Below are 27,300 nucleotides of genomic sequence, written 5' to 3' on the forward strand. Positions count from 1 at the left end.
TCGACCAGCTGTTTGACTTTGGGAGGCTCGCGTAGCCTCTCGGAGCCTTAGTTTCCCCACCTGTAAAATGAGAAACACAGTATCCCCCTCCTGGATAATTGTGGGTTTCCAGGGAATATCACACAGTAGGTCCTAATTCCTCAGAGCCCCTACACCCTGGAGGACGTTTCCAAGATGTCTCCAGGATGAAGGAACAATTGATTCAGACTTGCTGAGCATCTGGGTCTGGAATGGCAGGTGGTTGGATGGGGGGGAGGGGGAGTCACCCTGTTCCCAGCATTGATGTCAGTGCCTCCTGGGAAATCACCTTCTCACCTCTCCTGGGCCTAAAATAGAGCTGGGGGGGCCTGTCACGAGCCAGAGGCAGCTCCCTCCCTGGCAGAGGCCCTGGTTCCCCGGGGAAGCAGAGGACCCAGCAAGGGGATCCCTGCCTCCACTCCTGCTCCTCAGTGATCTTTGGTCTCCCAGTGTGGGTGCGAGGATGCTCTGGCTTGGGGCACAAAGTCAGGGTGAGGCCTCACCAGCGGTGCTCACGTCTTACCACACCTTAACCCATCACTGACTCTTAGGATCCCTAGCAGGGGTCAGAGATCCCAAGCCCCCAGTGTGGGCACCCACCTTGCCCAGGAACTTGGGAGCTGAGCTGAGAGCACAGCTGGGGAGGTAGGTTGGGAGGCCAGATGGTCTATAGACAGGGCAACCTAGTTTGGCAAGAGAGGGGAAGCTGAGGCTGCAGAGGTATCTTCTACTCCTCAAGATGTGGGCTGGCAAGGGAGGGACAGAAATTGGACATGCTAACCTCATATAAATTACCTGGCTAGTTTACATATTTAGGGGAAGGGGAAAGAATTGGGGTGCCCTGTGTGAGGGACTCAGCCCAGTGAGGGGAGGCCCCCCTGGTGACAGCAATGCCTGAAGCCCTCCTGGAGGCAAGGGCATCATTTGCCCAGAGAAGGAGGCTGCTGGATGGAAAGGGGTCTGGCCCAAGCGTTTGAGAGGACCCAGCAGTGCCCTGCTCCACGGGGAGAGATCCCAGAGGCACCGAGTCGGGTTGGCCACAAGAGGCCCTGCCCCTCGCTTCCATCCCTGGGGCCTCAGCCTTCCCAGCTCCAATAGCCTTCAGTGGAGCAGGGCTCTGGGGACTGGGTCCAGGGAAGCCCTCTCCCGGGTACGAAGCCAGAGGGGTGACCCCAGGCGGGGCAGCCACGCCCCCGCACCTGGATCGCGCGGGTCCCCAGAAGGGCCGTCACCAGATCAGAGCCCGGGGGTCCCTCTGTACCCTGCCTCCCTCCCCCTATGAATCGACGGGTCCTCGGAGCTCCCCAAGCAAGGGCAGCCGAGGAGGGGATCGCGAGGTGGACACCGCGTGCGCCCAGCCCTGCACCTGCCGAGGGGGCCGAGGAGGGGCGGGAAGGCTGGTCCCGGGCGGCGCCTCTTTTGTCCTCCCGTCGCGGCGGCCCCGGCCCTGCCTGGCTGGGGGTGGGGGTGGGGGACCGCGGGGGGCGGGGGCGGGCCCTCCGCTCACGTGCTCGCCGCTCGGCTCTTAACCCGGCCCGCCGCCCCGCCGGGATGGCCGCGGCCGGAGCGCGCTGAGCCGGGCGTCCTCCCTGCCGCCGCCGCCGCCGCCGGCCCGCGCCCCCCACCCGCCCCTCTCCCGACTGCCCGGCGCCCCCGCCCGCGGCTCCCGCAGCCCGCGCCTCCCCGCCCGCCCTTCCTCGCGCCCGCGCCGCGCAGCTCGCCGCCGCAGCCCGCGGACCCGGAGGATTATGAGCGAACCATGAGGCGGCTGCGGCGCTGGGCGTTCGCGGCGCTGCTGCTGCTGCTGCCGCTGCTCCCCCCGCCCGGTGAGTGACCCCCGCCCGGCCCGGCCTCGGCGCCCCCTCCCTGCCCCCGCCCCGGGTTTTGCGGCGGTTTCTGCTGCAGCCACGTTTTCCTGCAGTGCTCGGGGTGACAGCCGGTCCAGAGCGCGGGAGGGCGTGGGGGGGGGGAGGGAGGGAGGGTGCGTGCACCCACCTGTCCACATCGGCCCCCCACCGCGGCCAGCCCCCTGCCGCCGGCCGGCGGACTCTGCAGGTCTCTGAGGCTTTGGTGGGGGGGCAGTCGTGACGGTCGGGCTGGAGTGCAGCTCCTGGCCCCCGCCCCATCGGGTTCTTCCCTCTTCAGGGCAGCAGATCCTCCCACCCAGATCCCCCCAGGGTTCCAGGGGCCACATCAGAGTGGGGGATGGGCGTGCCGTACCCACCCCATTCCCGTTTCTTGCCCCACGGTGGGCATCTGTCTGCAGCTATGGCCTTTTCTCCCCAGGTGTGGGGACCCGGGGTCCCGCCGGAGCTCTGCGCTGGAGGGTCTCTCCCCCGTTGGGGGGCCCGGAAGCCCCGGAGGTCACAGAGCCCAGCCGTCTGGTGGGGGAGAGCTCGGGGGGAGAGGTCCGAAAGCAGCAGTTGGACACCAGGGTCCGCCAGGAGCCTCCTGGTGGCCCGGTGAGTGGGGCTGGCAGTGAGGCCAAGGGGCTGGAGCAGGCCTTAGAGCCCAGGGGAGACCACGGGGCAGCCAGGGCTTGGGTGCCTGCCTCGCCAGCAGCCGGCTCCTGCAGCTTCCCCTTCTGTACAATGGGCTGCCAAGGGGGTGCTGGAGCCCACTGGTGGGAGCACCCACCTGCCCCGCTCCAGGCCCCCTCCCATCAGGGTGGGGATCCCCTGCCCTCAGCAGACCCAGAAGGCCCAGGGCTCAGTCCAGCCTTGGTCAGCTTTCCGCCAGCCCCCTCTCCTGCCAAAGCAAGCCGTCCTACACCAGATGGGGCTTGGGGAGGGCAGTGAGAGGCAGGAAGAAGCAGCAAAGAGGCCAGTCAGGGGTTAGGGCTCCTGGGTGCCCGCCACAGCCACCCTCAGTGGTTTTCTTTGGGGACCAGCTTAGTGCTTGCTTCTGCCTCAGTTTCCCCCTGTGCCCTGATCGAATTGTTCTCCTTTCTGTTCTCGCTGTGGGTGGGGCCTTGGGAAAATGTTCGAGGCCCCAAGCTCACTCACAAATGCCAACTCCACTCACCCGCTGTCCCTTTCAGCTGCCAGGCCCCTCCTGCCTCCCTGAGGAAGGTTGGGAATGGAGATTAATTGCAATTAATAATTAATTAATATCATGTGAATAATAATCACCCAGATGGAATATTCATTCAGCATGCCTAGGCTCTCCAGGAGCTCGAAGCTGAAAGTTAGCCAGGCCAAGGGGGTCACCGAGGGCAGGACGGCAAAGGCCTGGCAGAAATAGGAGGAGAGAGACTCAAAGGAGGGGTACAACCAAGGTCTGGGAAGTTTTGGCAGCTGGGAGTGGTGGGAGGTAGATTGGGCTGGGCAGAGGGAGGAAGCAGGGAAACGGAGGCTAACATTGCGGACATCTGTCAGACTGGCATCTGGCCCTGCCTAATGTACTTGGTTAAAAGCCCTTAGGGGGGGTGGAGGGGGCTGTGGAGGTGCGGGGGGGGGGGCGGGGGTACTCGGGGAAATGGAATGGAGCAGGAAGGCGGCATGCATAATAGATGGACCATCACTCAGGGCAGTGTGGAGAGGGGGAGGGGGTGGTTAATGGTCCTGAGCCGGCAGGCCTGGTGAAGATGGGGAGGGGCGGGGGAGGTGGGCTGGGAGGGAGGGGAAGGGGGTGGCGGCTGCCTTTGGGGCAGTGCCGAGGCTCCCTGGCAGGTGGCAGATGGGCAGTAGGGATGGTCCCAGGGCCAGGGATAGGGTGTCCTGGCTGGGTTTGGCCCTTAGTCTGACTTTCTTCCTTGGTGGCCCCCTGCCTGTGAACTGTGCACCCCAAGCCTGTGTTGGCTGGGAGTTGACTGCGTTCCTGGCTACTGGGACTCTGACTGGTGTTTTAGGGGATGTCCAGATTGGAGGATGGGGTGCTGCCACAGTGGGGTCAGAGGACAGGGATGAGGGAAAGCTGGGGGGCCAGGGAAGGATGAAGAGTGGGTGCTCCTTCAGTTTAGTCCTTCCTGAAGAGAGAGAGTGGGGGCAGGAGTCTGAGGTATGGTGGTGCCTGTGACGATGGGGAGATGGGGATGGGTGTGCTTGGACTGGAGTGGTTGAGTACGCAGAGGATGGGGGAGTCTCTCTGGGTGTCGCTCTGCTGGGTGAGTGGGTGGCATGTGTGTATGTGTTACATGTGTGAGTGACCAAGTCTGAATAAGCCCAACTGGGTGTTTGGAGGGTGGGAGTGGAGCTTCTGTGGAGCTGTGGGGCAGTGGTCACGGTCAATTCCAGTGGGGATCTCTCTGGGACTGAGCCTTCCCTGGGACCTCCCTGCAGCCTCCCAATGAGACTCACTCATTGTCCTGACTTGTCTGTACCCTAGTTTCCCCTGGGGTGGAATTCTCACAACTCCGTAAGGCGGGTAACTTTTGTCTGCCCATTTTGCAGATGAGCAAACTGCGGCTCAGAGAGATTAAGTAACTTGCCCAAAGTCAATGAGATCTTAATCAGTGGGGTGATTTTCTCCAAGAGCAGGGCTCTTCCCACAGTGCCGTTCTGCCTCTAGGCACTCTCTGGGTTTTGGCGCAGGGGGGGCATTTCCCAACCCCCCCGCCCCCCAGCACAAGGTGGAGGAAGACCAAGGGAGACAGAAAGACACGTCCAGAATATTCTCACCTGACCGGAAGGAGGCCCCTCTAGCTCCCACTTGGTATTTCTCCCTGGAGCACTTCTGGCCTCAGAACCCCAGGGGCCAATGGTGGAGCCCGTGCAACATTGAGCCCAATGTCCCAACAGGAAGTGTCCCACCCTGCCGCTGTGTGGTTTTGTCTGAAGTTCTTGCACCCATTTGGGATCTCAAGCCAAACAAGGTCTTGGGTCAGCAGCAAGATCTCCATCTGATGTGGGTCATGTGACAAGTTTGGGGGCACATGCTGGCCGGCAGGGCTGGGATGGTGGGACCCAGGGTGCTCACCTGCTCTGGCCTTGGGCCAGCACCTTTCTGAGCCCGGATCCCTCAAATCAGGATGACAAGAACATTGATCTCGGACCCACCCACTGCCAGGAGGTAGTGATGGGGAAAGACTCCTGGCTTTTGTGAGGGGGGACCAGGGAGAGGGAAGCTGTCCAGGAAGGAGTTCGAAGCTAGAGAAATTACAATTTACTGGGCCGTCAACGAGGCAGGTGCTGTTCTACCTTTCTATGTTATTAATTATTTCATCCGCATCACAACTCCAGGAGGTGGGGCTATTATTATTCCCATTTCACAGATGGGGAAACAGGCACAGAGAGGTGAAGTAACTACCCCAGGTCACTCAGCACTTAAGCAGCATGGTCAAGCTTGATTTCCAGGGCAGCCCTCTTAGCCAGTGCATGCCGGCCCCTCGCTCAAGGGTACAGCAAAGAGAGGCCCAGGGGACTCTGCCCTCTTTGCCACGGCTCTCAACATCTCACTTCTGTCCAGTTTGGAAACAGGCTAGGCCTGAGGCCGAAAGGTCGGGGAGCTTCTGGAAGTGTAGAAACCTGGGATCACGGGGAGCCTGCAGCTGGGTGTGAGGCAGAAGAACAAGCAGGGCCACAGTGTACAGTTGAGATGGTTGTTCACTGCACAAGGGTGCCCGGGCCAGTGGGCTGAATGAATCGGAGGGCTCATGAGGCTGCATGTGTTCTGAAGGGACCATTTTTCTAATCCACACAAAGCGGCTGTGCAGGTTGTGCCTCCCCCTGAAAAACCCAGCCTCCTTCGGAACCGAGGAGAGGGCAGGATGTGAGTTAGTGAACAGGGGGATGGAGGGTCCCAGGCCCAGGAGTCAGCTGGCAGAGGGGACCTCAGTCACTGGGTTGAGCTCCTGTGAGAGCTGCCCAGACCAGCATTTGCCACCTGGAAGCCCTTAACCGAGGGCGTGTGCTGTGGTGTTCGTGTTTTCTTGCTGCAGAGGAGTGGGGGGGCAGTTAGGCAAGGCTCAGTCCCCAGCCCCTTGCAAGATGGCAGTCACGGGCAGGAAGCCACAGGGTCTGTGCCTGGAGCCCTAGTACCCGACCTGGGCCAAGGTCACAGCTCTGCCCTGGGATCAGAGGCAGGAGGGGGTTCCTAGGAGGGGGCTGGTGGCTGGAAGGGTTTGTGCTGGGCCCAGCTTGCTCCGGGGAGGGCCCTGAACCAACCCTGCCATGAGGTTGGGCAGAGGGAGAGTTCGTACAGGAAGCTCAGCTAACGTTTGAAATGCTGTACCTGTGGCTTTGGGGTGGGACAACCTCAGTGGGTCCCGGCTCCCCTGCTTCTGACTGAGTGACCTGGGCAAGCCTTCTGAACCCCACCTTCCCCATCCGTGAGATGGGGGTAACAGTAGTTTCCACTTCGTCCAGGCTGCTGCGAGGATTAGAGGAGATGATGGGTGTCAGGTGTCCTGCCTGGGATCCAGCAACAGCAGATGTTCAACATCTGGCCTCCTGAGTGTCCGGGGCCAGGTGTGGCATGAGGGCTGGGTGTCAGGAACAGGAGCCAGGGCATTTGGGGTTACCTGTCAGACTCCGCGCAGGGTTGGGGGAGGGGCAACGTGGCAGGAGTCTTGAGTCCTCCCCAGCCAGACTCTAGCCCGTGGGCTTGGCCTCACCAAAGCACCCCTCCTGGCTGCCTGGAGGGACCCAGCTGCCCAGAGTCTGTCCCCAGAGAGACTAATGACCCTGTAAGGAGTCACTCTGTCCTCAAGCATTTAGGTCAAATCCCATTATTGGAAGTTGGTCCAACTGTTCTCACTATCTGGGACTCCCGCTGTCCTGCCGAAAAGTGGAGGCTCAGCGCATCTTGGGGGACCAGGGCTGGGAAGGCGGGGATTTCTCCCAGGTGGGGCTCCTGCCTCTCTGGCTCCTCCCCCTCTGCCACCACCGGCCCACATGGTTTCTCCAGTGCCTCAAAGCACTGTTCAGCTGGAACATTTACACTTCCTTTTTCATTTATTATTATTATTACTAATCCTTGTGAGAATAACACATTAAAAAGGGCTTTCATTTAGTCCTCATGACAACATCATTTTACCAATGGGGAAACTGAGGCTCAGAGAGGGTATGCAGCTCACTTGTGCCTTCTGATGCCTTTCCTTCAACATAAGTGTTGAGCCCCTGGGCAAGGAAAAAGGTGGGTGTAGCCCGAACCCCAGGGGACTAAAGGCCACCCCTGTGAAGAGTTGAATCAGTGACCAAAGAAATCGATGTGCCTGAGGTCCCAGGGATAGAGAGGGGCCAAAGCCCCGTCAGGTGGGGTGGGTGGGTGCGTGCTCTGTGGTCACAGACGAGGGTGAGGAGGAGAAGGTCCCGGGAGGAGATGGAGGCTCGGGAGGAGGGAATTCAGGGTAACTGTTTGAGGGGTAGCGCCTGGATGTTCAGACTTTCTGGGGTGTTTGGGAACCAGAAAGATCTTTAGGCTTCCCCTTCCCGAGACTGTGATTCTGTAGGTCTGGGGTGGAGTCCTGGCATCTGTATCTGTGATGCTGGGACTTCAGCGGGGATTTTGCCTCCTTGCCTCCACACTCATATCTGGTGGGGGGCAAGCAGGTGCCTGGAGAGTAGACCAGCTGGTGACAGGGGAGGGTGAGGTCACTGCAGCCAGGTGGTCACAGCGGCCATGAGAGACAGGAACTCCGGCCCGAGGGTGAGCCTTGACCCAGCTCCTCCCCAGCGTGGCCCTGGGCCAGTCACCTCCAAGTGTCCCTCCCTGGCGTTTATAAAATGAGCACCAGACTGCCCGGGCAGGTTGAGATCAAATGAGCCTGAGCACGTGAGAGCCGGTGGCCGGGGAGCAAGAGGCAAGCACGGGGCACAGGGTGGAGGCCCGGTCGGCCGGTCACCAGCAGCGCTGAGCTGGGCGCAAAGGAGGGCAGCAGTCGGGGACAGACGGGGCTCCCAAGGGAGGGACTGAGGGACAACGAGAGAGGTCAGGGACAGGTCCGGCAGGAAGTAGGCCAGGAGCAGTTTGGCTTTGATAGAACATGGGCTGAAAGCTTGGCTGGGAGTGTGTGAGTTGCGGGGGGAGGTTAAGACTCTGGTGCCAGCAGGAACCCCCTACCCAGGCGCCTGGGGTACAGAGGTCCTGGGGACTGAGGTGGCTTTGCCTGATCTTTCTCTTCCTGCAGACAGAGGGTGTCCCCTCCAGTCCCCCTGCATTGGGCCAGGTTAGGCAAACGTGCCCCATTATCTACTTTCCCTCCTCTTCTTCCCATAGCCTTTGGTGGCTCCCCCAACCCCTCCTGGGCTTGTCTCCCAGACCCAGCAGCTGCCCTTGCATTGCCCCAGGATCCTACCTGGCCTGAACCCTGTGTCCTGCTGGGGAAGAGGGCCTCCCAGCCCCACAGTTAGGCCTTGCCAGGTAAGGAGAGGGATGAGGCCTCGGCAGGCTGCAGGAAGTGGTGGGGACAAAGGCCACCTGGTGTCTGCTCCCGCATCGTTCCTGGCTTTACCCTGATTTGGGGTCAGCTTGGTCTGCACAGAGAGTGGGGAGGCCAGATGGGTTAGCTCGCTGACTTTCTGAGCGGGGGAGACTCTGCAAGCACCAAGGTCGACTCTTCCAGAATCCTCCAGGTCCAGGACAACCTCTACCACACAAGGCAACCTTGCAGCCTTGCATCTGGGCTCATCTTACCATTTTCAGTGGGAAAATCTGAGGCTCAGAGAGGTTGCTGGATTATCCCTGAGGCTACCAACTTTAGAGAGTGGAATCAAGGCAAGGGACCTGGACAGGCTGCTCTCCTGGGTGGCCAGCATAGGGGCCGGGATAGAGGCTTGTCGGTGGGGGCCAGAAAGAACAAGCAGGAACAGACCTGAGGGCAAGAGAGGGCAGAGGTGGTCCAGACAGGGATGGGTGGGGAAGGCAGAGATAGTCCAAGTCCAGGAGGGGAGAGGGAGGGCAGGGATGGTCCAGACCAAGGAGTTAGGGTATTGGGGACAGAGCTGGTCGAGGCCCAGGGGCAGGGGAAGGGCAGAGATGGTCCAGGCCAAGGTGGGGAGAGGGAAGCAGTGACTCCTTGTCCTTGACTTTCTATTTCAAATCTGGTTGATGCTCTAGGGGCTCAGGATGGAGCTTGGAGCCTCGGTCAGCCTGGGGTGGGGTGAGTCAGTGTCCTTGGGGATCAGAGGGCTGCCTACCTCACCCTGACTCCCAGGGCCTCTCATGGACACTGGGCCGTTTCCATCTTACCTCACCTTTGAGGGGAGAAGGCCCTAGAAGCTGATTCCCTAGGCTTGAATCCCAGTTCTGCCACTTCTTAGCCTTACGACCATGGGCACGTTAGTTAGCCTCTCTGTGCCTCAGTTTCCCCATATGTCAGATGAGGATAACATTAGCATCTATCCCACTGGGTTGTAGTGAAGATCAAACACGATGATACCTGTGAAGTATTTAGAACAATGCCTGGCACATACAAGCACTCATGAAGATTAGAAGTCTAGGTGGCTGATCAGGAAGCCGACTAGCACCAGGCTCTGGAATTTTGTGACATCGGGGCTCCCCTCCACCTTGTAACCTGCTCCCCCCGAAAGAAAGGCAGCCAACAAACTTCCTCACATCTGTACAGCCCAGTGGTGGGCCCCTCATCTGGGGATCTGGATTTCAGTCTTCTTAAACGGACGGGGTGAGAAGGCTCAGCCCCTCTCAGGCCCTTCCCGTGCTTTGAGATCTTCTGTAAGACCTGCGGCTTGGGGTGGGGACGTGGGGGGCCGAGAAGGCTGACTTCTCCTCAGCCCAGACCCTCCTGCCCCTTCTTCTCTTGGGGTCGCTTTCCCTCCAGGAACACTAGCGTCAGGTCTGGAATCCCCACCTGCTACAGTAGCTGGGCACCCAGGCTCGGGAGGGCAGCCATCTTGCTCTGGCCTGGTACGTTGCCATGACAACCTGGAGCCTCCCAGCCCCACTGCAAAGGCCCCTCTGAAAAATTTATCAGGAAAACTTCCGTGTTTAAAAATTAACCATGGGATTGAAATATCAAAGATGAGCTGCTTTGGGTGAGGAAGAGGGCAATGGACTCGGGGGTAGAGGAACCAAGTTCTTTCCTCCTGACAGGATGGCAACTGCACCCCATCTCCTGTTTGCCTCTTTCCCATGATACTTCTCGGGGCCTCCCTTTAGTTCACCTGTGGGTGAGCGTGGCCCTGCCAGCAGCAGGGAGGGCCTGGCGTGAGGCAGTGGGCAGGCTGAGCTGCCCCTGCCCATCCCTACTGTAGACTGGCCCCAGGGAGGCACCTACACCAGAGAGGGTGGGCTGGCACCCAGAGAGCCGGGAGGCCTGTGCCCCGGGATGCGCGCTCCTGCCCCTCCCCCCAGGAAAGGAACAGGGTCTTGGAGGAAGATGAGCTTGGAGGAAAGCATCTTCCCCCTAGATCAATGGTACCCACAGCTGCTGGGCCTGGGCCATCCCCTCCCCAGGGTTACTCCCTGGGTTTCCCCAGTCCCCCCAGTTCCCACCTTCAGGCCTCCCCAGGTTGACTCCCCTTCTGCCTTCCCCCCCTTTCTCCCAGCCTGTCCACCTGGCCCAGGTGAGTTTTGTCATCCCAGCCTTCAACTCAAACTTCACTCTGGACCTGGAGCTGAACCAGTGAGTGTGGCCTTGAATCTGAGGGAAGGGCAGCAGGCGGGCGGGCAAGGCATGGCCTGGGCTTGGCTGGCTGGGCAGGGCACCTGGATCTGAGCTGTGGTGGGACCCAAACAGGACCCAGCCCCACTGTGACCCGCTCCTTCCTCCTGCCACTCTGTCTGTTCCAGTCACCTTCTCTCTTCGCAATATGTGGAGCGCCACTTCAGCCGGGAGGGGCCAACCCAGCACAGCACCGTGAGTGCCTTTGGAAGGGGATGGGGAGGTGGAATGAAGGTGGCCGGTGGAGATGGGGTCTGGGGTATATTCTACACTCGGGATGGGCCTGGCCCCTCCAGGATTGGAGTCAGGGTGGCCTGTCGAATGGCATGGTGCCCTCAGCGCCCCTCGCCCAGCTCCAGAGGGCTGACCCCCAGCCACCCTGTCTGCCAGCATGGAGACATTCCAGGACCCCCACTGCTCCATGCCCAGAATCTTCTGGCAGGGGGCGGTTGGGGGAATGCCCCTCTTGCTCAGCACCAAGGCCCTGGGAATTCCGGGCTGCCTGGGACCCCAGGGTCCCAGCCCTGAAGGCCCAGGGGTGCAAGCAAAGATGAATGAGTGTCTATAAATAGCCTCGGCCCTCCCCCTCCAGACTGTTCAGTAACTGGAGCACAAGTAATTCTGCAGGAAGCAGAGGGGAGGGGGTGTTCGTCCCCTCTGATCTGTGAGCCTGACCAGGAGGACACACGCTGCTCACATTTCCTCAGCCACAGACCATGCGTCCAGGGGTGGTCCACAGAGGCTGTGGCGTCTGTGAACACACCGTGTGTGAAATGGTGTGTGTGTGTTGGGGGTGAGTCCATAGCTTTCATCTGATTAAGTGAGCTGATCCATGGTAAGTGCTTAGAACGGTGCCTGTCACACAGTAGGTGCTATATGAACGTCAGCTATTCTCAAATGAGCCTGTGATCCCTGTACCAGCCCCAACTCATGCTTAAGAGCCACTGATGTGCCCCAAAGTCCTCACGTTGTAGGTGAGGTAAAGCAGGCCCAGAGAGGGCTAGGAACTTGCCCAGGGTGAAACAGCAAATTAGGAGCATAGCCAGAGCAGAGCCCGGCTCCAGATCCCCAGGTGTATCCAGGGACCGCAGCCCTGCACACGGGGCAGCTTCAGCAGCCCTCACCCGTCCTCCTGCCTTCATGCGGGGAAGGGAGCATGTCCACTCATGCTCTCTGCTCCCCCAGGGGGCTGGAGACCACTGCTACTACCAGGGGAGGCTCCGAGGGAACCCGCACTCCTTTGCTGCCCTCTCCACCTGCCAGGGGCTGCAGTGAGTATGGGGAGGGGCTGGGCGGCCGGGATGAGCCTCCAGCCCTGGGGACGGTGGGGAGCTGCGTCTCTCTCGCTGCAGTGGGGTCTTCTCTGACGGGAACTTCACCTACATCATGGAGCCCCACGAGGTGGCCAGGCCTCGGGAAACCCTCCAGGTGAGCCCCTCCCTGGCCCCTCTGACAGCCCTGCCACGCTCGTCCCAATGGCTGTCACCGCAGTGGCTGTTGCTGCCTCCTCATCCTCCTGCCTTGGTAACCTCAGCCTCACTGCCCTCTCCCGTGCCCCCAGCTCCAATGTCCCCTCTGTCCCCCAGGTAACCTCCCATCAGGCTCCAGTGTCCTTTGCCCCTATCTCTAAGGGTGCCCCCAGGTCTTGACCCCGGAATCTGAGCATCTGGGAGATCAGATCCGACATGGGAGCTCTGGCCAGTTCTGGGTCACCCTGGGGTGGGGTGGGGGGAAGGGATGGAGATGTTCCCCCGCAACTGGGCTCAGAGCAGATCTGGTCGGCCTCCCCAAGAACTAATTTCCCCTCATTGCAGGGACCCCTTCCCCACCTCATTTACCGGACCCCTCTCCTCCCAGCCCCCCTCGGATGCAGGGAACCAGGTAAGGGAGGGAAAATGGGGCTAGGGAGGGGGCCGACTGTGCCCCCCCCCCTCACCGGCACCCTCCCCCCAGGCTGCCTGTTTGCTGCCCCTGCCCATTCTGCTTCTCCGAACCGACCAAGGCTGAGAAGGAAAAGGCAGGTACGGGGGCCCGCACAGACCTCCTGCTGCAGAGACCTCGGGCTGTGGCCCGGAGCAGGAGGACACCCCCATCCATAGGCGGGGCAAAGGAGGGCTCAGACTGATGTGGCTGGAAGCCAGGGAACCACCTCTGGCAGGAAGCGCCCACCCTAGGCCCTACCACTAGTGTCTAGGCAAACCGAGGCTGCCTGCCCTGGTACCAAGGCTGGATGGGACCCGCACCAGTGGGGAGCTGACACTGTCTCTGGCTGGAGTCCAGCCCCACCTTGAGTCTGTCTGTGGCTTGGCCACGATGCCAGGCATGGAGGGGACTGATTCCAAGTGCCCACCTCCCCCCCCAGGTCCGCCGGGGCCACCCTACAGTGCACAGTGAGACCAAGTATGTGGAGCTGATTGTGATCAACGACCACCAGCTGGTACAGTCCCAGGCTGGGAGCGACTTTGGGAGGAGGGGCTGGAAGCAGACTCGCCCTCCGCCCACTCTCTTCTCTCCCAGTTTGAGCAGATGCGACAGTCGGTGGTCCTCACCAGCAACTTTGCCAAGTCCGTAGTGAACCTGGCAGATGTGGTGAGCAGCCCTCCCTTCCCTTCCCTTCCCTCTCCTCCCACCCCCCACGCCACCGCACGCATCCTCGGGGTGAGCTCTCAAGGACACTGTCAGCCTCTGACCCCCACTTCCTGGAAGGACAGATTGAGACCTTCCTCCAGCCCTGTTCCCCCACACCCACTCCCACCCTCCAGCCCCCTCCTCATCTTCTCCCCTCTTGGCCCAGATGTACAAGGAACAGCTCAATACCCGCATCGTGCTGGTTGCCATGGAAACGTGGGCAGATGGGGACAAGATCCAGGTGCAGGATGACCTCCTGGAGACCCTGGCCCGTCTCATGGTCTACCGGCGGGAGGGCCTGCCTGAGCCCAGTGATGCCACCCACCTCTTCTCGTGAGTCCCCCACCCCATGAACCCTGCCAGCCTCTGCTGGTGGCTGCGGTGCACAGGGTTACTGAACATGGCTCTGGGCCAGGCGCGCTTGCAGGGTGTGGGGACTGGGCTCCCCTTGTACCTACTCTCAGCCATTTGCAGCAGTGGCTGGGCATCTTCTCCTGCATCTTAGGCTCAGGCCCCTTTTCCCTACCACCGGTGGTCTTCCTCTGCCCATAACCTCCCCTTCGTCCCCTCTTCCCCTTTCAAATGGTCCCAGCATCCCTTCCTCAGGGCATCCCTTCCAATGCCCTGGTAGGGGAAAAAAATCTGATAAAAGGTCCTTGCAGTTAGAGATGATCTATTAGGAATCCCTCATTTGGCTTAAGGGCAAATGAACCCAAAGAAGGGAAGGGGATTGCCTGAGGTCACACAGACTGACATGAAGGGCAGAACTCACCTCCTCATGGAGGGGGGGCTCACCTGTCTCCCCATCAGAGCCCAGGGGAGCCACCACGGGGAAGGCAGTGGGTTCTCCTGACAAGCCTCTCCCTTCCAGGGGCAGAACTTTCCAGAGCAGCAGCAGTGGCGCTGCCTACGTGGGGGGCATCTGCTCGCTGTCCAGGGGTGGGGGTGTGAACGAGGTGAGCAGTGTGGGGGGCGTGGCTGGGGTGCGGGGTGGGAAGGAGAGGGGCTGCGAAGGGCATGAGCCCTGTGCCTTTGGGAGGGATGTAGACATCTTTGTGCTCCATCTTCCTCACCCCAAGTATGACAACATGGGGGCCATGGCGGTGACCTTGGCCCAGACGTTGGGGCAGAACCTGGGCATGATGTGGAATAAACACCGGAGCTCGGCAGGTATCAGTGAAGACCCTCACACCCCGCCCAGACCCACACTCTAGAGATGAAGAGGGTGTCCACGGGAGGGGGGCGGTTCTTCACCCTCCCTTATATTCACCTGGCTCACCTCTCAGGGGACTGCAAATGTCCGGACAACTGGCTGGGTTGCATCATGGAGGACACTGGGTGAGTTCTTGGGGACAAAATGGGGGAGGATCTTGGGCAAAGGGAGTCTCAGAGCGAGCACTGGGTGACATTCTGGACCCGGTGGCCTCAAGAGACCGAGTTCTCTCTCGGGACCACTCAGAATTCCAGGAAGCGCAGCTGTCTGTGGACACTGCATAGGGAGACGCACATTCCCCAGCAGGACGCCCGAATTGTTCAGGCTTGTAGGTGCGCACTGTCGCCACTGGGCGCCGCCAAAGCCTCATTTGGAGGCACCTTCCCTCCTTGGCGCACAAACCTCCGACTCCCGGAGTCCTGAGGTTTCGGGGAGAAACCAGGAGCGGCGTCCCCTGCCCACTCCCCCTTGATGGGCAGGCAGGAGAATTCTCATGCAGTGTCCAGGCACATAGATCTTCAGCCTCCTCGAGATGGTGACCGAGTCCGCCGGTGCACCCCATCCCAATCTTGAGAAGGGGCGAGACAGTGGGCTGGCGGGGACTTAGCGGCACGGTCCCCTCATCCCTACCCAGGTTCTACCTACCCCGCAAGTTCTCGCGCTGTAGCATCGACGAGTATAACCAGTTTCTGCAGGAGGGCGGCGGGAGCTGCCTCTTCAACAAGCCCCTCAAGGTACCAGCCCCAGGGCTGGGAACGTGGGAGCAGGGCTTGGGCAGGGTTCCGGCCAGACTCCCGACACCCCTTCCCCGTCCAGCTCCTGGACCCGCCTGAGTGCGGGAACGGCTTCGTGGAGGCGGGGGAGGAGTGCGACTGCGGCTCGGTGCAGGTGCGAGACTGGTGCTGGTGCCAGGTGGGGGGCGGGGAACGCAGGGGTGAGTGCGAGGGAGGGTCTGGGTGGGGAGGGTCAGGGCTCGCCCTCTCCCTGCGTCCCTCAGGAGTGCAGCCGCGCGGGCGGGAACTGTTGCAAGAAATGCACCCTGACTCACGACGCCATGTGCAGCGACGGGCTCTGCTGTCGCCGCTGCAAGGTGAGGGGGACCCGCCGCTGGGACGGGAAGGAGCGGGGACCGGGAGGGACTGGGCTGCGGACGTCCAGATAGGGGGCGGGACTTAAGGAGGAGGAGCCGCTGGAGGCAAATCTGTAGGGGCGGGGCTTGACGCGAAGAAAGCACCAACGGGGAGGGAGGAGCTGGGCGTGCGGCCCTCTCCGTTCTGTTGAAGGCGGAGCTACGGGGAGTGGGGCGGAGCACCTGCTGAGAAGTAGCGGGGTGGGCGGAGCCGTGAACGGACCTGGGGGCGGTGCTGAGTGGGCAGGGAGCGGGCAGGGAGCGGGCAGGGACCGGGCCGAGGAGGCGGGAAGACGAGGGGTCAGTGGTTCTTGCTTCAGCCCCGCGATGCATCCCTTCCCTAGTACGAGCCGCGGGGTGTGTCCTGTCGAGAGGCCGTGAACGAATGCGACGTCGCGGAGACCTGCACCGGGGACTCGAGCCAGGTCCGTCCGTCCCGGCCGCCCTGCGGAGTCCCGAGCGAGGCAACCACTATCCCTATCCGTTTGGCTCTGCTGGGTGACTGTTCTGCGCGCCCCTCCTCTCCGCTGCTGTAGTCGCCGCCGCTGATCAGCCTCAGTTTCTCATCTGAGAAAGGAGTTCTTCATGCCTTCTGGCTTTGCTCCTCCAATCGTTGAACCAGTATTTATAGTCTGGCTGGTGTTCCCAGTGCCTGGCGCAGTGCCTGGTGTCTACTAGGGATCACAGTGGATAATAATATTATTTAACCTCTAAGTACTTATTACATACCAGGCATTTAGTCTTCCCAGCCCTGTGAAGGAGGTGCAGGAAACTGAGGGAGACTGGAGAAGCTATGGGACCTGCCAATCCATGTGGTCTGAGTTCCCTCCTCTTGTCTTTGACCTGGAGGAGCCCTGTGACCTGAGCCCCCACCTGGTGGGCCTTTGGCACCCCTTTATTCTTCCCTGGGGCCGACCTCAGCTCCCAGTCCTGGGTCAGCTCTACTCAGTCCAGCCCCTTTCTCCGCAGTGTCCCCCCAACCTGCACAAGCTGGATGGTTACTACTGTGATCACGAACAGGTATGATGGGGTGGAGGTTCCACCCACTCTGGGTCTCTGGCTCAGTGCAGTCTCTTGTCTTGTCCTCAGTGTCTGTGTCCCTTGTCTCCTGTCTGTCCCTCAGGGCCGCTGCTACGGAGGTCGCTGCAAAACCCGGGACCGGCAGTGCCAGGCCCTTTGGGGCCATGGTGAGTCTTTGGCTGGAGATGGGAGAGGGGACTGTGCAGTACCTGGAATTGAGAGGCTGGAGCGGGGGCAGGCTCTGGCTGAAATGCCTTGCACCAGATGTGCAGCTCCCCAGGATCTCAGGGACCCAGCTGGACTTGGGGTCAGGCCAGTGTTGGAGGTGCAGGCCTGAGGTCCCAGGTGGGTTCTGGAGTGGGTGGGGTGACGCCTGGCATCATCTCCCTACAGCGGCTGCTGATCGCTTCTGTTACGAGAAGCTGAACGTGGAGGGGACAGAACGTGGGAACTGTGGGCGCAAGGGGTCAGGCTGGGTCCAGTGCAATAAACAGTGAGTAGTCAAAGCTCCTGGTTGGGCTTCCCCAGTTTTGGGGCTGGGGCTCTGGGGCTGGGCAGGGTTTTTTCAGAGATGGGGTGGGCTATGAGTCCCAGTGGGAGACTATGTGAAAAATCAGGGGATGGGGAGAGGGCAGATACGAGGTCAGTTGTTGGGTCTGAGGTCAGACTTGGGGCCCACTGTCTCCACACTACCCCAACAGGGATGTGCTCTGTGGCTTCCTCCTCTGTGTCAACATTTCTGGAGCTCCTCGGCTGGGGGACTTAGGGGGAGACATCAGCAGCGTCACTTTCTACCACCAGGGCAAGGAGCTGGACTGCAGGTGTGGGCTGGGACCATGGCTGGGGAAGGGGAGGTTGCAGCCGTGATGGGGTCGGGGGCAAGGGCAGAGGTCGGCTGTGATGTTTCCCCAGGGGTGGCCATGTGCAGCTGGCCGATGGTTCAGACCTGAGCTACGTAGAGGACGGCACAGCCTGCGGGCCCAACATGCTGTGCCTGGACCATCGCTGCCTGCCAGCCTCTGCCTTCAACTTCAGCACCTGCCCTGGCAGCGGGGAGCACCGGATCTGCTCCCACCAAGGGGTGGGTGCCGGGAGGTCAGGGATCAGGGGAAGGGCTTACAAGTGGGGACAGGGCCCTGCTCATCTCTACTGGCCCCACCCCACCTCTAGGTCTGCAGCAATGAAGGGAAATGCATCTGTCAGCCAGACTGGACGGGCAAGGACTGCAGTATCCACAACCCCCTGCCCACGTCTCTGCCCACAGGGGAGACAGAGAGATATAAGGGTGAGGCTGGAGCTGGCCGGGGTGGGGCTCCATCCTTCCTGTCCTCCATGACTGTCCCTGCCAGCTGAGCCCTGCCCTCCTCCCTAGGTCCCAGCGGCACCAACATCATCATCGGCTCCATCGCTGGGGCTGTCCTGGTTGCAGCCATCGTCCTGGGCGGCACGGGCTGGGGATTTAAGTAAGATACACACACGGCCCCTGCCCCCCACCTGGCATCCTCTGGGGTTATCAGAACCCCAGGCTGTTGGAGTTGAGGGGGTCTCCCTGAGAGGTTAGCCAAACCGGAGCTCGCCTATCACAATCCAAGCCAGCCCGCAGCATCTTAACATTTAAAAAAACTGGTTGCTCACATTTAAAAAACCAGGAGATTTTACATTAAGAATCCTGATTTCCAGCTTCTCTTGAAACATGAGAAGATGGGGGCCCCTGTGCTTCAGTGCGTCCCAGCCTGGCCACAGAGTGGAGCTGAGCAGGGGGCTGCCCGAGTCCTCCGTCCCCAGGCCCCACCCAGCCTACGGTGCTCTGTGGGCACCCGTGTCCGGGGCCCTCGAGCTGGTCTAACCCCTGAGTGTACAGAGGAGGACCTGAGGCCCAGGGTCATGCGGTGAGTTAGTTGCAGTCAGGACTCAAACCCAGGACCCAAGTTCAGTAGGTATTCCTGGTAGCTCTCCCTGGGCCTGTCATTAGCGTCTAGGTCCCGGGGCCCCTGGCCCATCTCTGGGGCAAAGGGTCTCCCGGGAGCCAGAAGGCCCCTCCCTGGGAGAAGGAGAAGGTCACAGATGGCTCCTTTTCCTTTCTCTGCCTGTCCTCTGCTTGGCTCCTGAAGAAACATCCGCCGAGGAAGGTATGACCCGACCCAGCAGGGGGCAGTGTGACGCCGGCCACGTCATCCCTCCCGCTGTCCCTGTCTCCTCCATCTCATTCGTCACCTCGCATTCTGTGGCTGGGGAGCTGGGGCTGGTTCCTCCACCCTTGCTGTCACTGCCATCACTACAGGGGTGGGAGAACCCCACCCACCCCAGGAAGAGTCCTCAACTTGCCCCTTGCCCCCTCCTCCAGTCCACCCACCCCCTCAGGCCTTGGTCGTTTAACTCCTGCCCTTCCTACGGCCAGACCACCTCTGGCCCCGTGGACCCTGGAGCTGTGCCCCTGCCCACACAGGCCCCAACCCCTGGGAAGGGAGCCTACCTCTGCGTCCCATCTGTTTTGTCTTTCATGTCACCGCTGTCTGACCTCCCGCCAGATCCCCTCCCTGGCCAGCCTGTGACTTGCCGCCTCCAGGGCCCAGCACTGACCTCCCGGGGCCCGGCTCGAGGGCTCTCCTTCTGGGCCCTGCCTTATATCCTCCCCTGATGCCCCTCTCCATTCCAGGTCTGGAGGGGCCTAAGTGCCCTCCCCCTCCCTCCGAGCCTGGCGTCCACCATCTCGGCCCTGAACCAGGAGGCTGCCCCCGCCCAGCCACGGAGGGAGGCATCGTGCAAATGTCTTCCGGGCTCAGCCCTTCAACTCCTGGCCCTACAGGGGCTTGGGGCCGGGTTGTGGCCCTGCCCTCACACCACCAGGGTGGACCAGGCCTGGAGGGCATTTCCCCCACGGTCCCCCACCCCACCTCATGCAGCTTTGGCCTTGCACACCAACTCTCCCTGTGTGAATGTACCTTCCATCATCACAGATTGCCACAGCTCAAGTTGGGCGGGGGGAGGGCTAGAGGGGTGCCCCAGTGGGGCAGGCAGCCACCAGTGGGCGTGGCCTGGGATGGCCCCTCCTCAAAACCAGGCAGCTGGGACCAGGCAGGGTTTAAGCTCTCTGGGACCTAGGGGGAGAGGGCTGACATCTACATTTTTTTTTTTTTTTTTAACTGAATCTCAACTGATGAATGTAACTTTGGGGGTGCTGGGGCCAGGGCAGTTGTGGGGATGTTCTGACATTTTCAGGAAGGACTGGAGGAGCTGAGGTCTGACCATCCCCCCCATCCCTCCCCCGGGATGGTCACACCTGGAATCTTCTCACTGAACACAGACGTCGTCCCCAAGCCAGGCAGGGGCCTGGCATCCCTGCTTGCCCCCTCCGCCCAGCCCTGCTGAGCTTGGAGAGAAGTACGAGTGCTGATTCAAACCAAAGCTGCCTGTTCCGTGCCCAAGGCCTAGGTTATGGGTACGGCAACCACATGTCCCAGATTGTCTTCGATTCCAAAACAACCGTCCTGCTGTCCCTGCCAGGACACATGTACTGGGGGGACGGTCCTAGAAAATACAGTCCCTAAAATAACATGGCACCTTCCCCCTTTCAAGAAGGGTGATTCTGACTCAGGGTTTAGGTGCCCCCTGGCGTGGCCTGGAGGTTCCAGGCTGGGCCATCTTCCCAGGGAGCACTCTCCCAAGGCGGGAAGGCCAGGGGTGGCCCAGTGCCTGGAGGGTTAGGGGCTCTGCCTGTGATGTGCAAGAGGAAGTAGGAAAAGGCAAGTCTCATGTTTGATCCTCAGCTTCTAGAGAAGTCCTCAAGTCCCCGTCAAACCCATTCTGCTCCCTAACCCCACTCCAGGGCAGAGTAGTAAGTTTACAGTCGGTTTCCCCATTAGTCCTGTGATCCCCACTGCAGCTGAGCCCGAGACCGAGGCTGGCAGAATTCCTCAGTCCCCCCACAAACACAGTCCTGCCCAGGGCCTTTCCTCGTGACCCTCGCTTGGGACAGAGGAGCTGCCTCCTTAACTGCTGAGAACCAGCCGGCAGGGGCAAGCTGGGGGGCAAGCTACCTTCTGGATAAAAGCCACAAATGAACAGAGCCCCTCTTCCCAGGGATACCCCCACCCAGACCAGCAGGGGTTTCTGAACACCCCAGGGCCTTTGAGCTGCCTCCCCCTGGGGCATCTTTGAGGAGGAATCATGGAAGAAATGGCTCCCTGTTTATTTGCACCACCCCTCAGGGCAAACTGGGGACTGAGGCCCACTGACACCCTTTAAGGTGGCCGGATGCAGCTGCAGTGGGGTCCTTGATACTGAGCTCCAGCTGGCACTGCCCAAATGAGGGGGGTGGATGGGGTACCCCTCTGGCCAGTACTGCCCCACCAGCTATACAAACTGAGGCAGGGGCAGGAGGCTAAGGGCCGGGTTTTGCACTATTGCTGCGGTACCTTAAGGCATCCTCTGGTGGTACACACGTGCACACAGGTGGCGATGCATCTGGCACAAGCATTTGGATCCACATCTCCGCACAAGTCTGAATACCTCTGCACACACGGGCGTGTCTGTGTGTGCGTGCACATGGGGGTGGGGGTGGGCATGTGGAGAACACAAGACTTCCTGTGACAAGTCCACCTGGCTCCCAGCTGTCTGCACCCTCCTGCCCCACCCTGGCAGTGCCCACCCTGGCAGCGCCCAGGGAGGAGGGGAGGCTGCACTGACCTGGGCCTGGAACTGGCTCCATACGGCATCCTGTAAATATGTCATCTGGGGCTCGGGGTGGGGAGGCGGGAACAGGAACATCAATTACAGATCATGTCCGGGGGCCTCCATGGAGCTCACACCGACTTGTGTCTCTCCTTTCTGTAAATGACCGCACGGTGGCCCAGGACCCTTCCCTGTCCTCTCTGGCCCAGGAGGGGGTGTGATGACCGGGCACTGGAGGTGGGAAGGGAGCACCCAGGACTGGGCTCTGGGAGGCCGGGAGGAAAGGGCGTAGTTTTCCATCCCCAGACAGGAAATAGGCATCGACTGGGTGGAGGGCCTGGCGCTTCCGCTTCCTTGCTCTCCTGACAAAGATAACTGCCGTCTCTGGCTTCAGCAAAGCAGATGGGAGTTGAGTTAGGAAAGCATCTTACCAACAGGCAGAAGACCCACCTTCCCTTTTATGGTTGAAGCCAGAGCAGCCTGTCCTCACCTCCCAAGAGAGTCCAGAAAGCTGGATAAAACCGCTATCTGGTCCCAAGGGCACTGTGCTCTTGAGCCCGCAGAGAATTTTCTCTTTCCTCAGTGTGCCTGGGGCGGGAAGGGGCTGAGCAAGGCCAAGGCTGAGAGCCCCTCCCCCACGGGGGGCCCAGTTTGAGCCAAGGACTTCTTCCTCCCGTCCTCCCCTCCAGAGCGTTGTGGGCCTGCAGATATCTTGCTCTGAAAGTCCTGCCTGTTCAGGGGAAAGATAAGATGAGAGAGGTTGGGGCAGGGATGAAGGAAGGGGAGGGTAGAGAAGAGATAAGGGGAGCAAGAAATAGCTGCAGTGGGCAAGGGCCTGGGGAGAGCGAGCAGCTAGAAGCTGCCGCCGGAAGGGCAGGATTCCTAGGACCACCTCCACGTGCAGACATAGTAGGACTCGGGGCAGTGCGGGCCTAAATTCCTGGTCCCCACCCTGTTCCGGCATCTCAATCCCCCAGCACATCTGGAACCTCTACCCCCAGACTCCCCCACTGCAGAAGGTCAGCTTTTTCCCTTTGGGTTCACGGGTGAGGCAGCCCGGCAAGAATCGCTCTCAAACCTCAGTCATGACCGGAAGTCTAGGTTTGCCCTCTCTTCTCTGTTCTGGGCTGGAAACCCTGCTTTTAACTTCATTGCTCCTGCCTCTCAACTCTGCCAATCCCCGTGCATACCCCTTCTCAGTTCTGGGCCCGTGGTGACCTTCAAACTCGGTCTGATGTGTAGATACAGCTGATACTTCAGGTGGTGAAAAGTGTGCCTGCCGACAGGCACTGGCGGAGGACTCGGGAGGCTCAGCACTTGGCCCTTGTAGGTCGGCGCTCACACCAGCCGCTCAGCCTCAGGCCCAGCCCGGAGCCCCACATGTTACCTGCGTGGGTGCACAGAGGTGCAGGAGGCCACGGAGCAGGCGCAGGGGAGGGGGGTGGGCAGCGGGAATGCCGGGGACGTAGCACCTCTGATGCCAGCGCACTTCCCATCTGCCCAGGTGCCAGGCTCTGTAGGCTGGAATGGAACAATTAGATCTGGTCCAAACAGATAATCTGAAAAGTACAGACATCCCCCGTTTTCTGAAAGTTCAATTTATGCCCCTTTGCTTTTACAAGAGACCTACATTAGTACCTGTTTTCTTAACTGAAAGAAATTCGAAGAGGATTTTTACTTCTATTAAAAAAAGATGAAAGGGCTTCCCTGGTGGCGCAGTGGATAGGAGTCTGCCTGCCAGTGCAGGGGGCACGGGTTCGATCCCTGGTCCGGGAAGATCCCACATGCCGCGGAGCAACTAAGCCCGTGCGCCACAACTACTGAGCCTGCGCTCTAGAGCCCGCGAGCCACAACTACTGAGCCCGTGCGCCACAACTACTGAAGCCCGTGCGCTCTAGAGCCCGTGCTCCTCAGCAAGAGAAGCCACCGCAATGAGAAGCCCGCGCACCGCAAGAGTAGCCCCCACTCGCTGCAACTAGAGAAAGCCCGCGTGCAGCAATGAAGACCCAACGCAGCCCAAAATAAATAAATAAAATTAAAAAAAAAAAAATGAAAGGTGAAAATGGCGTTCAGCATGTTTGCAACAGCCCTTATAGAGGCCTCGAGCACCCCAAGCAGAGAGAGCGGCACCGCCAAGCTCCTTCCCCAGGAACCACACGCAGCACCACGCTGCCGATGCACTGTGAGCATTGGTGCTTTATCTTGATTTATTTTGTGCATTCGTTAGCAAGATGTGTCCTAAGGTAATTGCTTCTTTGCTGTACTCCATTTTGGCTTATGAAAGTTCTCCTAGGAACGCTCTACTTTCAGATAGTGGGGGAAACCTGTACTTACTTGGGTTTCAGAACATGTTAGGCAGTTCTGGCAGAGTGGTGCCTAAAAAGTGTGATGTGGAACCAGAAATTAAACTTACTGTGAAGACCACCTATTGCAGAACTTCCCTGGCAGTCCAGTGGTTAAGACTCCACACTTTCACTGCTGGGGGTGCAGATTCCATCCCTGGTTGGGGAACTAAGATCCTGCATGCCTAACGGTGCAGCCAAAATTTTTTTAAAAAGACCACCTATTGCAAGGAATTCCCAGGTATCTGATTTTTCAAAAGTAGAAACAAAAAAGTAGATAAAATCACTATCCCAGACTGTCTCTGAGTCTCACTCCCTAAACCAGCACCCACCTGTTGAGGATTTCTGGGTGAATCATGGGTGCGGATTTCAATTCCCAGTTCTATTTGTTCAGGCTAATGTGTGGGTACCCTTGGTGCCCTCATGAGTTGGAGGTGGCCGGGATGGAGAGCTGGGGACGTTAGCACCTTGAATTTGCTCAGAGCTTACTCGTGGAGTTGAAGAAATGATTACAAATTCATTCTGGCTCATCCCAGTGTCCAACAGAATTGAATGCAGCCCACAGAAACAAGCTATGTATGTATTTTAAAATTTTCTAGTAGGCCCATTAAAGAAAGAAACAGGCAAAGTTAATATTAATACATCTTACTAAATCCAATATATCCCAAATAATCTCAATTCAACATGTAATCAACAAAATCATTGAGATGTTATATTGGGTTTGAGGGTTTTTTGGGGGGTTCATTTGTTTTTTGCCCTCTGCCTTTGAAATCAGGAATGTATTTTTACTTAAAGCACATCTTAGTTTGGACCAGCGGTGTTTCAAGTGCTCAACTGCCACCTGTGTCCAGTGGCTCCCAGAGTGGACAGCACAGGTTCAGAAAATAACTAACATTACTAAGTTGCAATATCTAAACCCAGGCAACTTGGAAATCAGGCAAGGACAGAAGAGAGGAAACAAATTACAGCAAGAAAGACTTGGATCAGCTGCAATGGACAAGATCTCGTGAAAGAGGTCAGAGGGATCCTGTGTGTACCTTTCTAGAAGGCGAGAGAGAGGCTAGGATGACTTTGGCAGGATTGGGGAATTTTTTTTTTCTTATAAATTTATTTATTTTGTCTTCGTTGCGGTGCGTGGGCTTCTCATTGCGGTGGCTTCTCTTGTTGCAGAGCACAGGCTCTAGGCGCACAGGCTTCAGTAGCTGTGGCTCGCGGGCTCTGGAGCACAGGCTCAGTAGTTGTGGCGCACGGGCTTAGTTGCTCCGCGGCATGTGGGATCTTCCCGGACCAGGGCTCGAACCCGTGTCCCCTGCACTGTCAGGCAGATTCTTAACCACTGCACCACCAGGGAAGTCCCAGGATTGGGGAATTTTAACTTAACCTAGACTGAGAGATCTAGATGTGTCCTGCCCTCAGAGCGGCTCTGGCCCCCGGGCACTTGCTGTAGGTACAGTCAGACTTCTATCAACCTGTTCAGAAGGTCAGTGGGAGACAGGCAGCCCTGGCCCCGAGGCTTGGTGCTGAGGACGACTCTTCTTGCCGAAAGGACTTCAAGGGCTGTCAGTAATGGCTTCAGCTTCAACATTTGGCCTTTGAAGATGGAGATTAATTCTCATTTCTTGAGCTGCTACAGATACATTTAAGGGAGTGAGATCTCTGCACCCCTGGCTCACACAGGCCCCCAGGAGCTCCCACCAAGCCCAGGAACCCTCCGCACCCCAACCTTAGCTCCACATTCACAGGGGCTCTTCAGGCCTCCTGGTGTTGAAAGCAAGGTGGGAAATAAACGTCGATCGGTGCTGTGACTCAAACTATCACTGTTCTTTTATGACCTTACAACCTGGACGCCATCCCTGGTGACAGTTCCTGAAAGGTGCAGTGACAGCCCTTGGGGCAGGAGTCCTCAGGAGGACTTGCTGTCGCCTGAACTTGGGAGAAGTATCTCCCTACTTCCTGAGCTTGATGAGGCTGTGAAGCCCTGGATCCCATCCCCCACGCAGTGCTGTATTCCAGCTCAGCTGTAAGGGGACGAGGCACACTTGGTCCCCCAGAATGCCAACAGAGCATCGCTGATGCTGGACTGCCCTTTGCTCTTGCACAGAGCTCTTCACGTGGTCCATCTGACCACAAATTGAGACCCAGCCTGACCCACCCCCCGGGAAGGGACGCCGGCCGTGTTCGGTACACTCACGACCCCAGGGCAGCCCGGACCGCTGGGCTCAGGCCTCCAGCCCCCACTGCCGTCTTGGGCTCTGAAGTGTTAACCGCTGTTCCCTGCAGTCCCCACCCTGACCCCTCAGGCACAGTCTTGGCCTTCAGCCACCTGAACCCCTGCCCACTTGGCAGCCTACATGCTTCCTGACAAGTGTCTGACCAACTGCCAACCTCTATTCTCCCCAAGAGCTGTCTGCTCCTCCCTGGCAGCTGGAGTGCCCACTTGGGTTTAAAAATAAACTCACGCTCTGCCTTTCTTCAGCCTGACCCCTGTAACTTCCTCCAGGTTAAGCCTGATCCTGGCAACTGCTGAAAGTAAGGGGCTGCCATCACTCCAGAGGCCACCGCAGGAACGTGTTCCAGCGTCTCCACTGGGGACAGACCGTATGAAGTTTGTCCCAGAAAACTCTGTTTTGTCATGAGATGATTGTCACTTCTCTGGGGGTCATTCCCAGGTTGAGGTGTGGTTGAGGGCACAGGGGTAGGGTGGTGGGAAGCAGGGCTGATCGTAGGGGGAGAGTGACTCCCATGTTGACATCATTACAAAACCGTAGTCTCGAAACAACCTAAATGTCCATGGACAGATGAATGGATAAAGAAGATGTGGTACATATATACAGTGGAACACTACTCAGCCATAAAAAAGAATAAAATAATGCCATTTGCAGCAACATGGATGCAACTAGAGATCATCATACTAAGTGAAGTAAGTCCAAAAGACAAATACCATATGACATCACTTATATGTGAGATCTAAAATATGGCACAAATGAGCCTATCTACGAAACAGAAACAGACTCACGGACATAGAGAACAGACTTGGGGAAGCGATGGAGTGGGAGATTGGGGTGAGCAGACGTAAGCTATTATGTATGGAATGGATAAACAATAAGGTCCTCCTGTATAGCACACAGAACTATATTCAGTATCCTATGATAAACCATAATGGAAAAGAATTTAAAAAGAGAATATATATATGTATAATTGAATCACTCTGCTGTACAGCAGAAATTAACACAACATTGTAAATCAACTATACTTCAATTAAAGAAATAAGTAAGTAAAATTAAAAAAACCAAAACCAAAAAAACCAGTAGTCTCCCACCTCAGCTGGGTGCTCGCAGCAATGGCACAGGCACACCTGCATTTGCCTGGCTGATGCTCTTCCCTCTCCCCATCATTTAATCCCACCTCCTTTGCTCCCTACAAACTCACCCCATCCCACCCCTTCTCACCCAGATAACCACTCGCCTCCTACTTCACACTCAAACTGAAACACCACTCTTAAGCCCTGCCAGGGTCCCACTTGCATTCTTACCAGTGCTCTTGAGTCCTTCCCCCCAAAGGTCAATCCCTCTTTACCTTGAACCCCAACCCCTCCTACCTTCTCAGGACATCATTCTGCCATTAATTTTTTTTAAGTTTTACTTATTTATTTATTTAGGCTTAGTTGCAGCACATGGGATCTTCGTTGCAGCACGTGAACTCTTAGTTGCAGCATGCA

At 58.7% G+C, this 27,300-nt stretch overlaps 1 protein-coding gene across 2 annotated transcripts; it reads left to right on the forward strand.

Annotated features, from left to right (window-relative positions):
- Positions 1–1,698: 1,698 nt before the first annotated feature.
- ADAM11 (ADAM metallopeptidase domain 11) lies at positions 1,699–19,318 on the forward strand. 2 transcript variants are annotated; one of them, XM_082373600.1, is made up of 27 exons: positions 1,699–1,844; positions 2,305–2,480; positions 10,464–10,540; positions 10,708–10,774; positions 11,765–11,850; positions 11,932–12,007; positions 12,394–12,460; positions 12,533–12,600; positions 12,942–13,016; positions 13,097–13,168; positions 13,374–13,540; positions 14,079–14,163; positions 14,287–14,377; positions 14,494–14,545; positions 15,055–15,154; positions 15,237–15,308; positions 15,418–15,510; positions 15,894–15,974; positions 16,519–16,569; positions 16,673–16,736; positions 16,963–17,062; positions 17,271–17,390; positions 17,482–17,650; positions 17,740–17,854; positions 17,942–18,032; positions 18,681–18,698; positions 19,226–19,318. In XM_082373600.1, the coding sequence occupies exons 1-27, from the start codon at positions 1,778–1,780 to the stop codon at positions 19,239–19,241; spliced, it is 2,316 nt and encodes a 771-aa protein (XP_082229726.1). In that variant the 5' UTR covers positions 1,699–1,777; the 3' UTR covers positions 19,242–19,318. The 2 variants fall into 2 exon arrangements, with proteins under 2 accessions (XP_082229726.1, XP_082229725.1); XM_082373599.1 differs by lacking the exon at positions 19,226–19,318 and having other exon boundaries at positions 18,681–18,824.
- Positions 19,319–27,300: the final 7,982 nt, after the last annotated feature.

The sequence above is a fragment of the Balaenoptera borealis genome, assembly GCF_965194805.1.
Source record: "Balaenoptera borealis genome assembly, chromosome: 20".
NCBI lineage: Eukaryota > Metazoa > Chordata > Mammalia > Artiodactyla > Balaenopteridae > Balaenoptera > Balaenoptera borealis.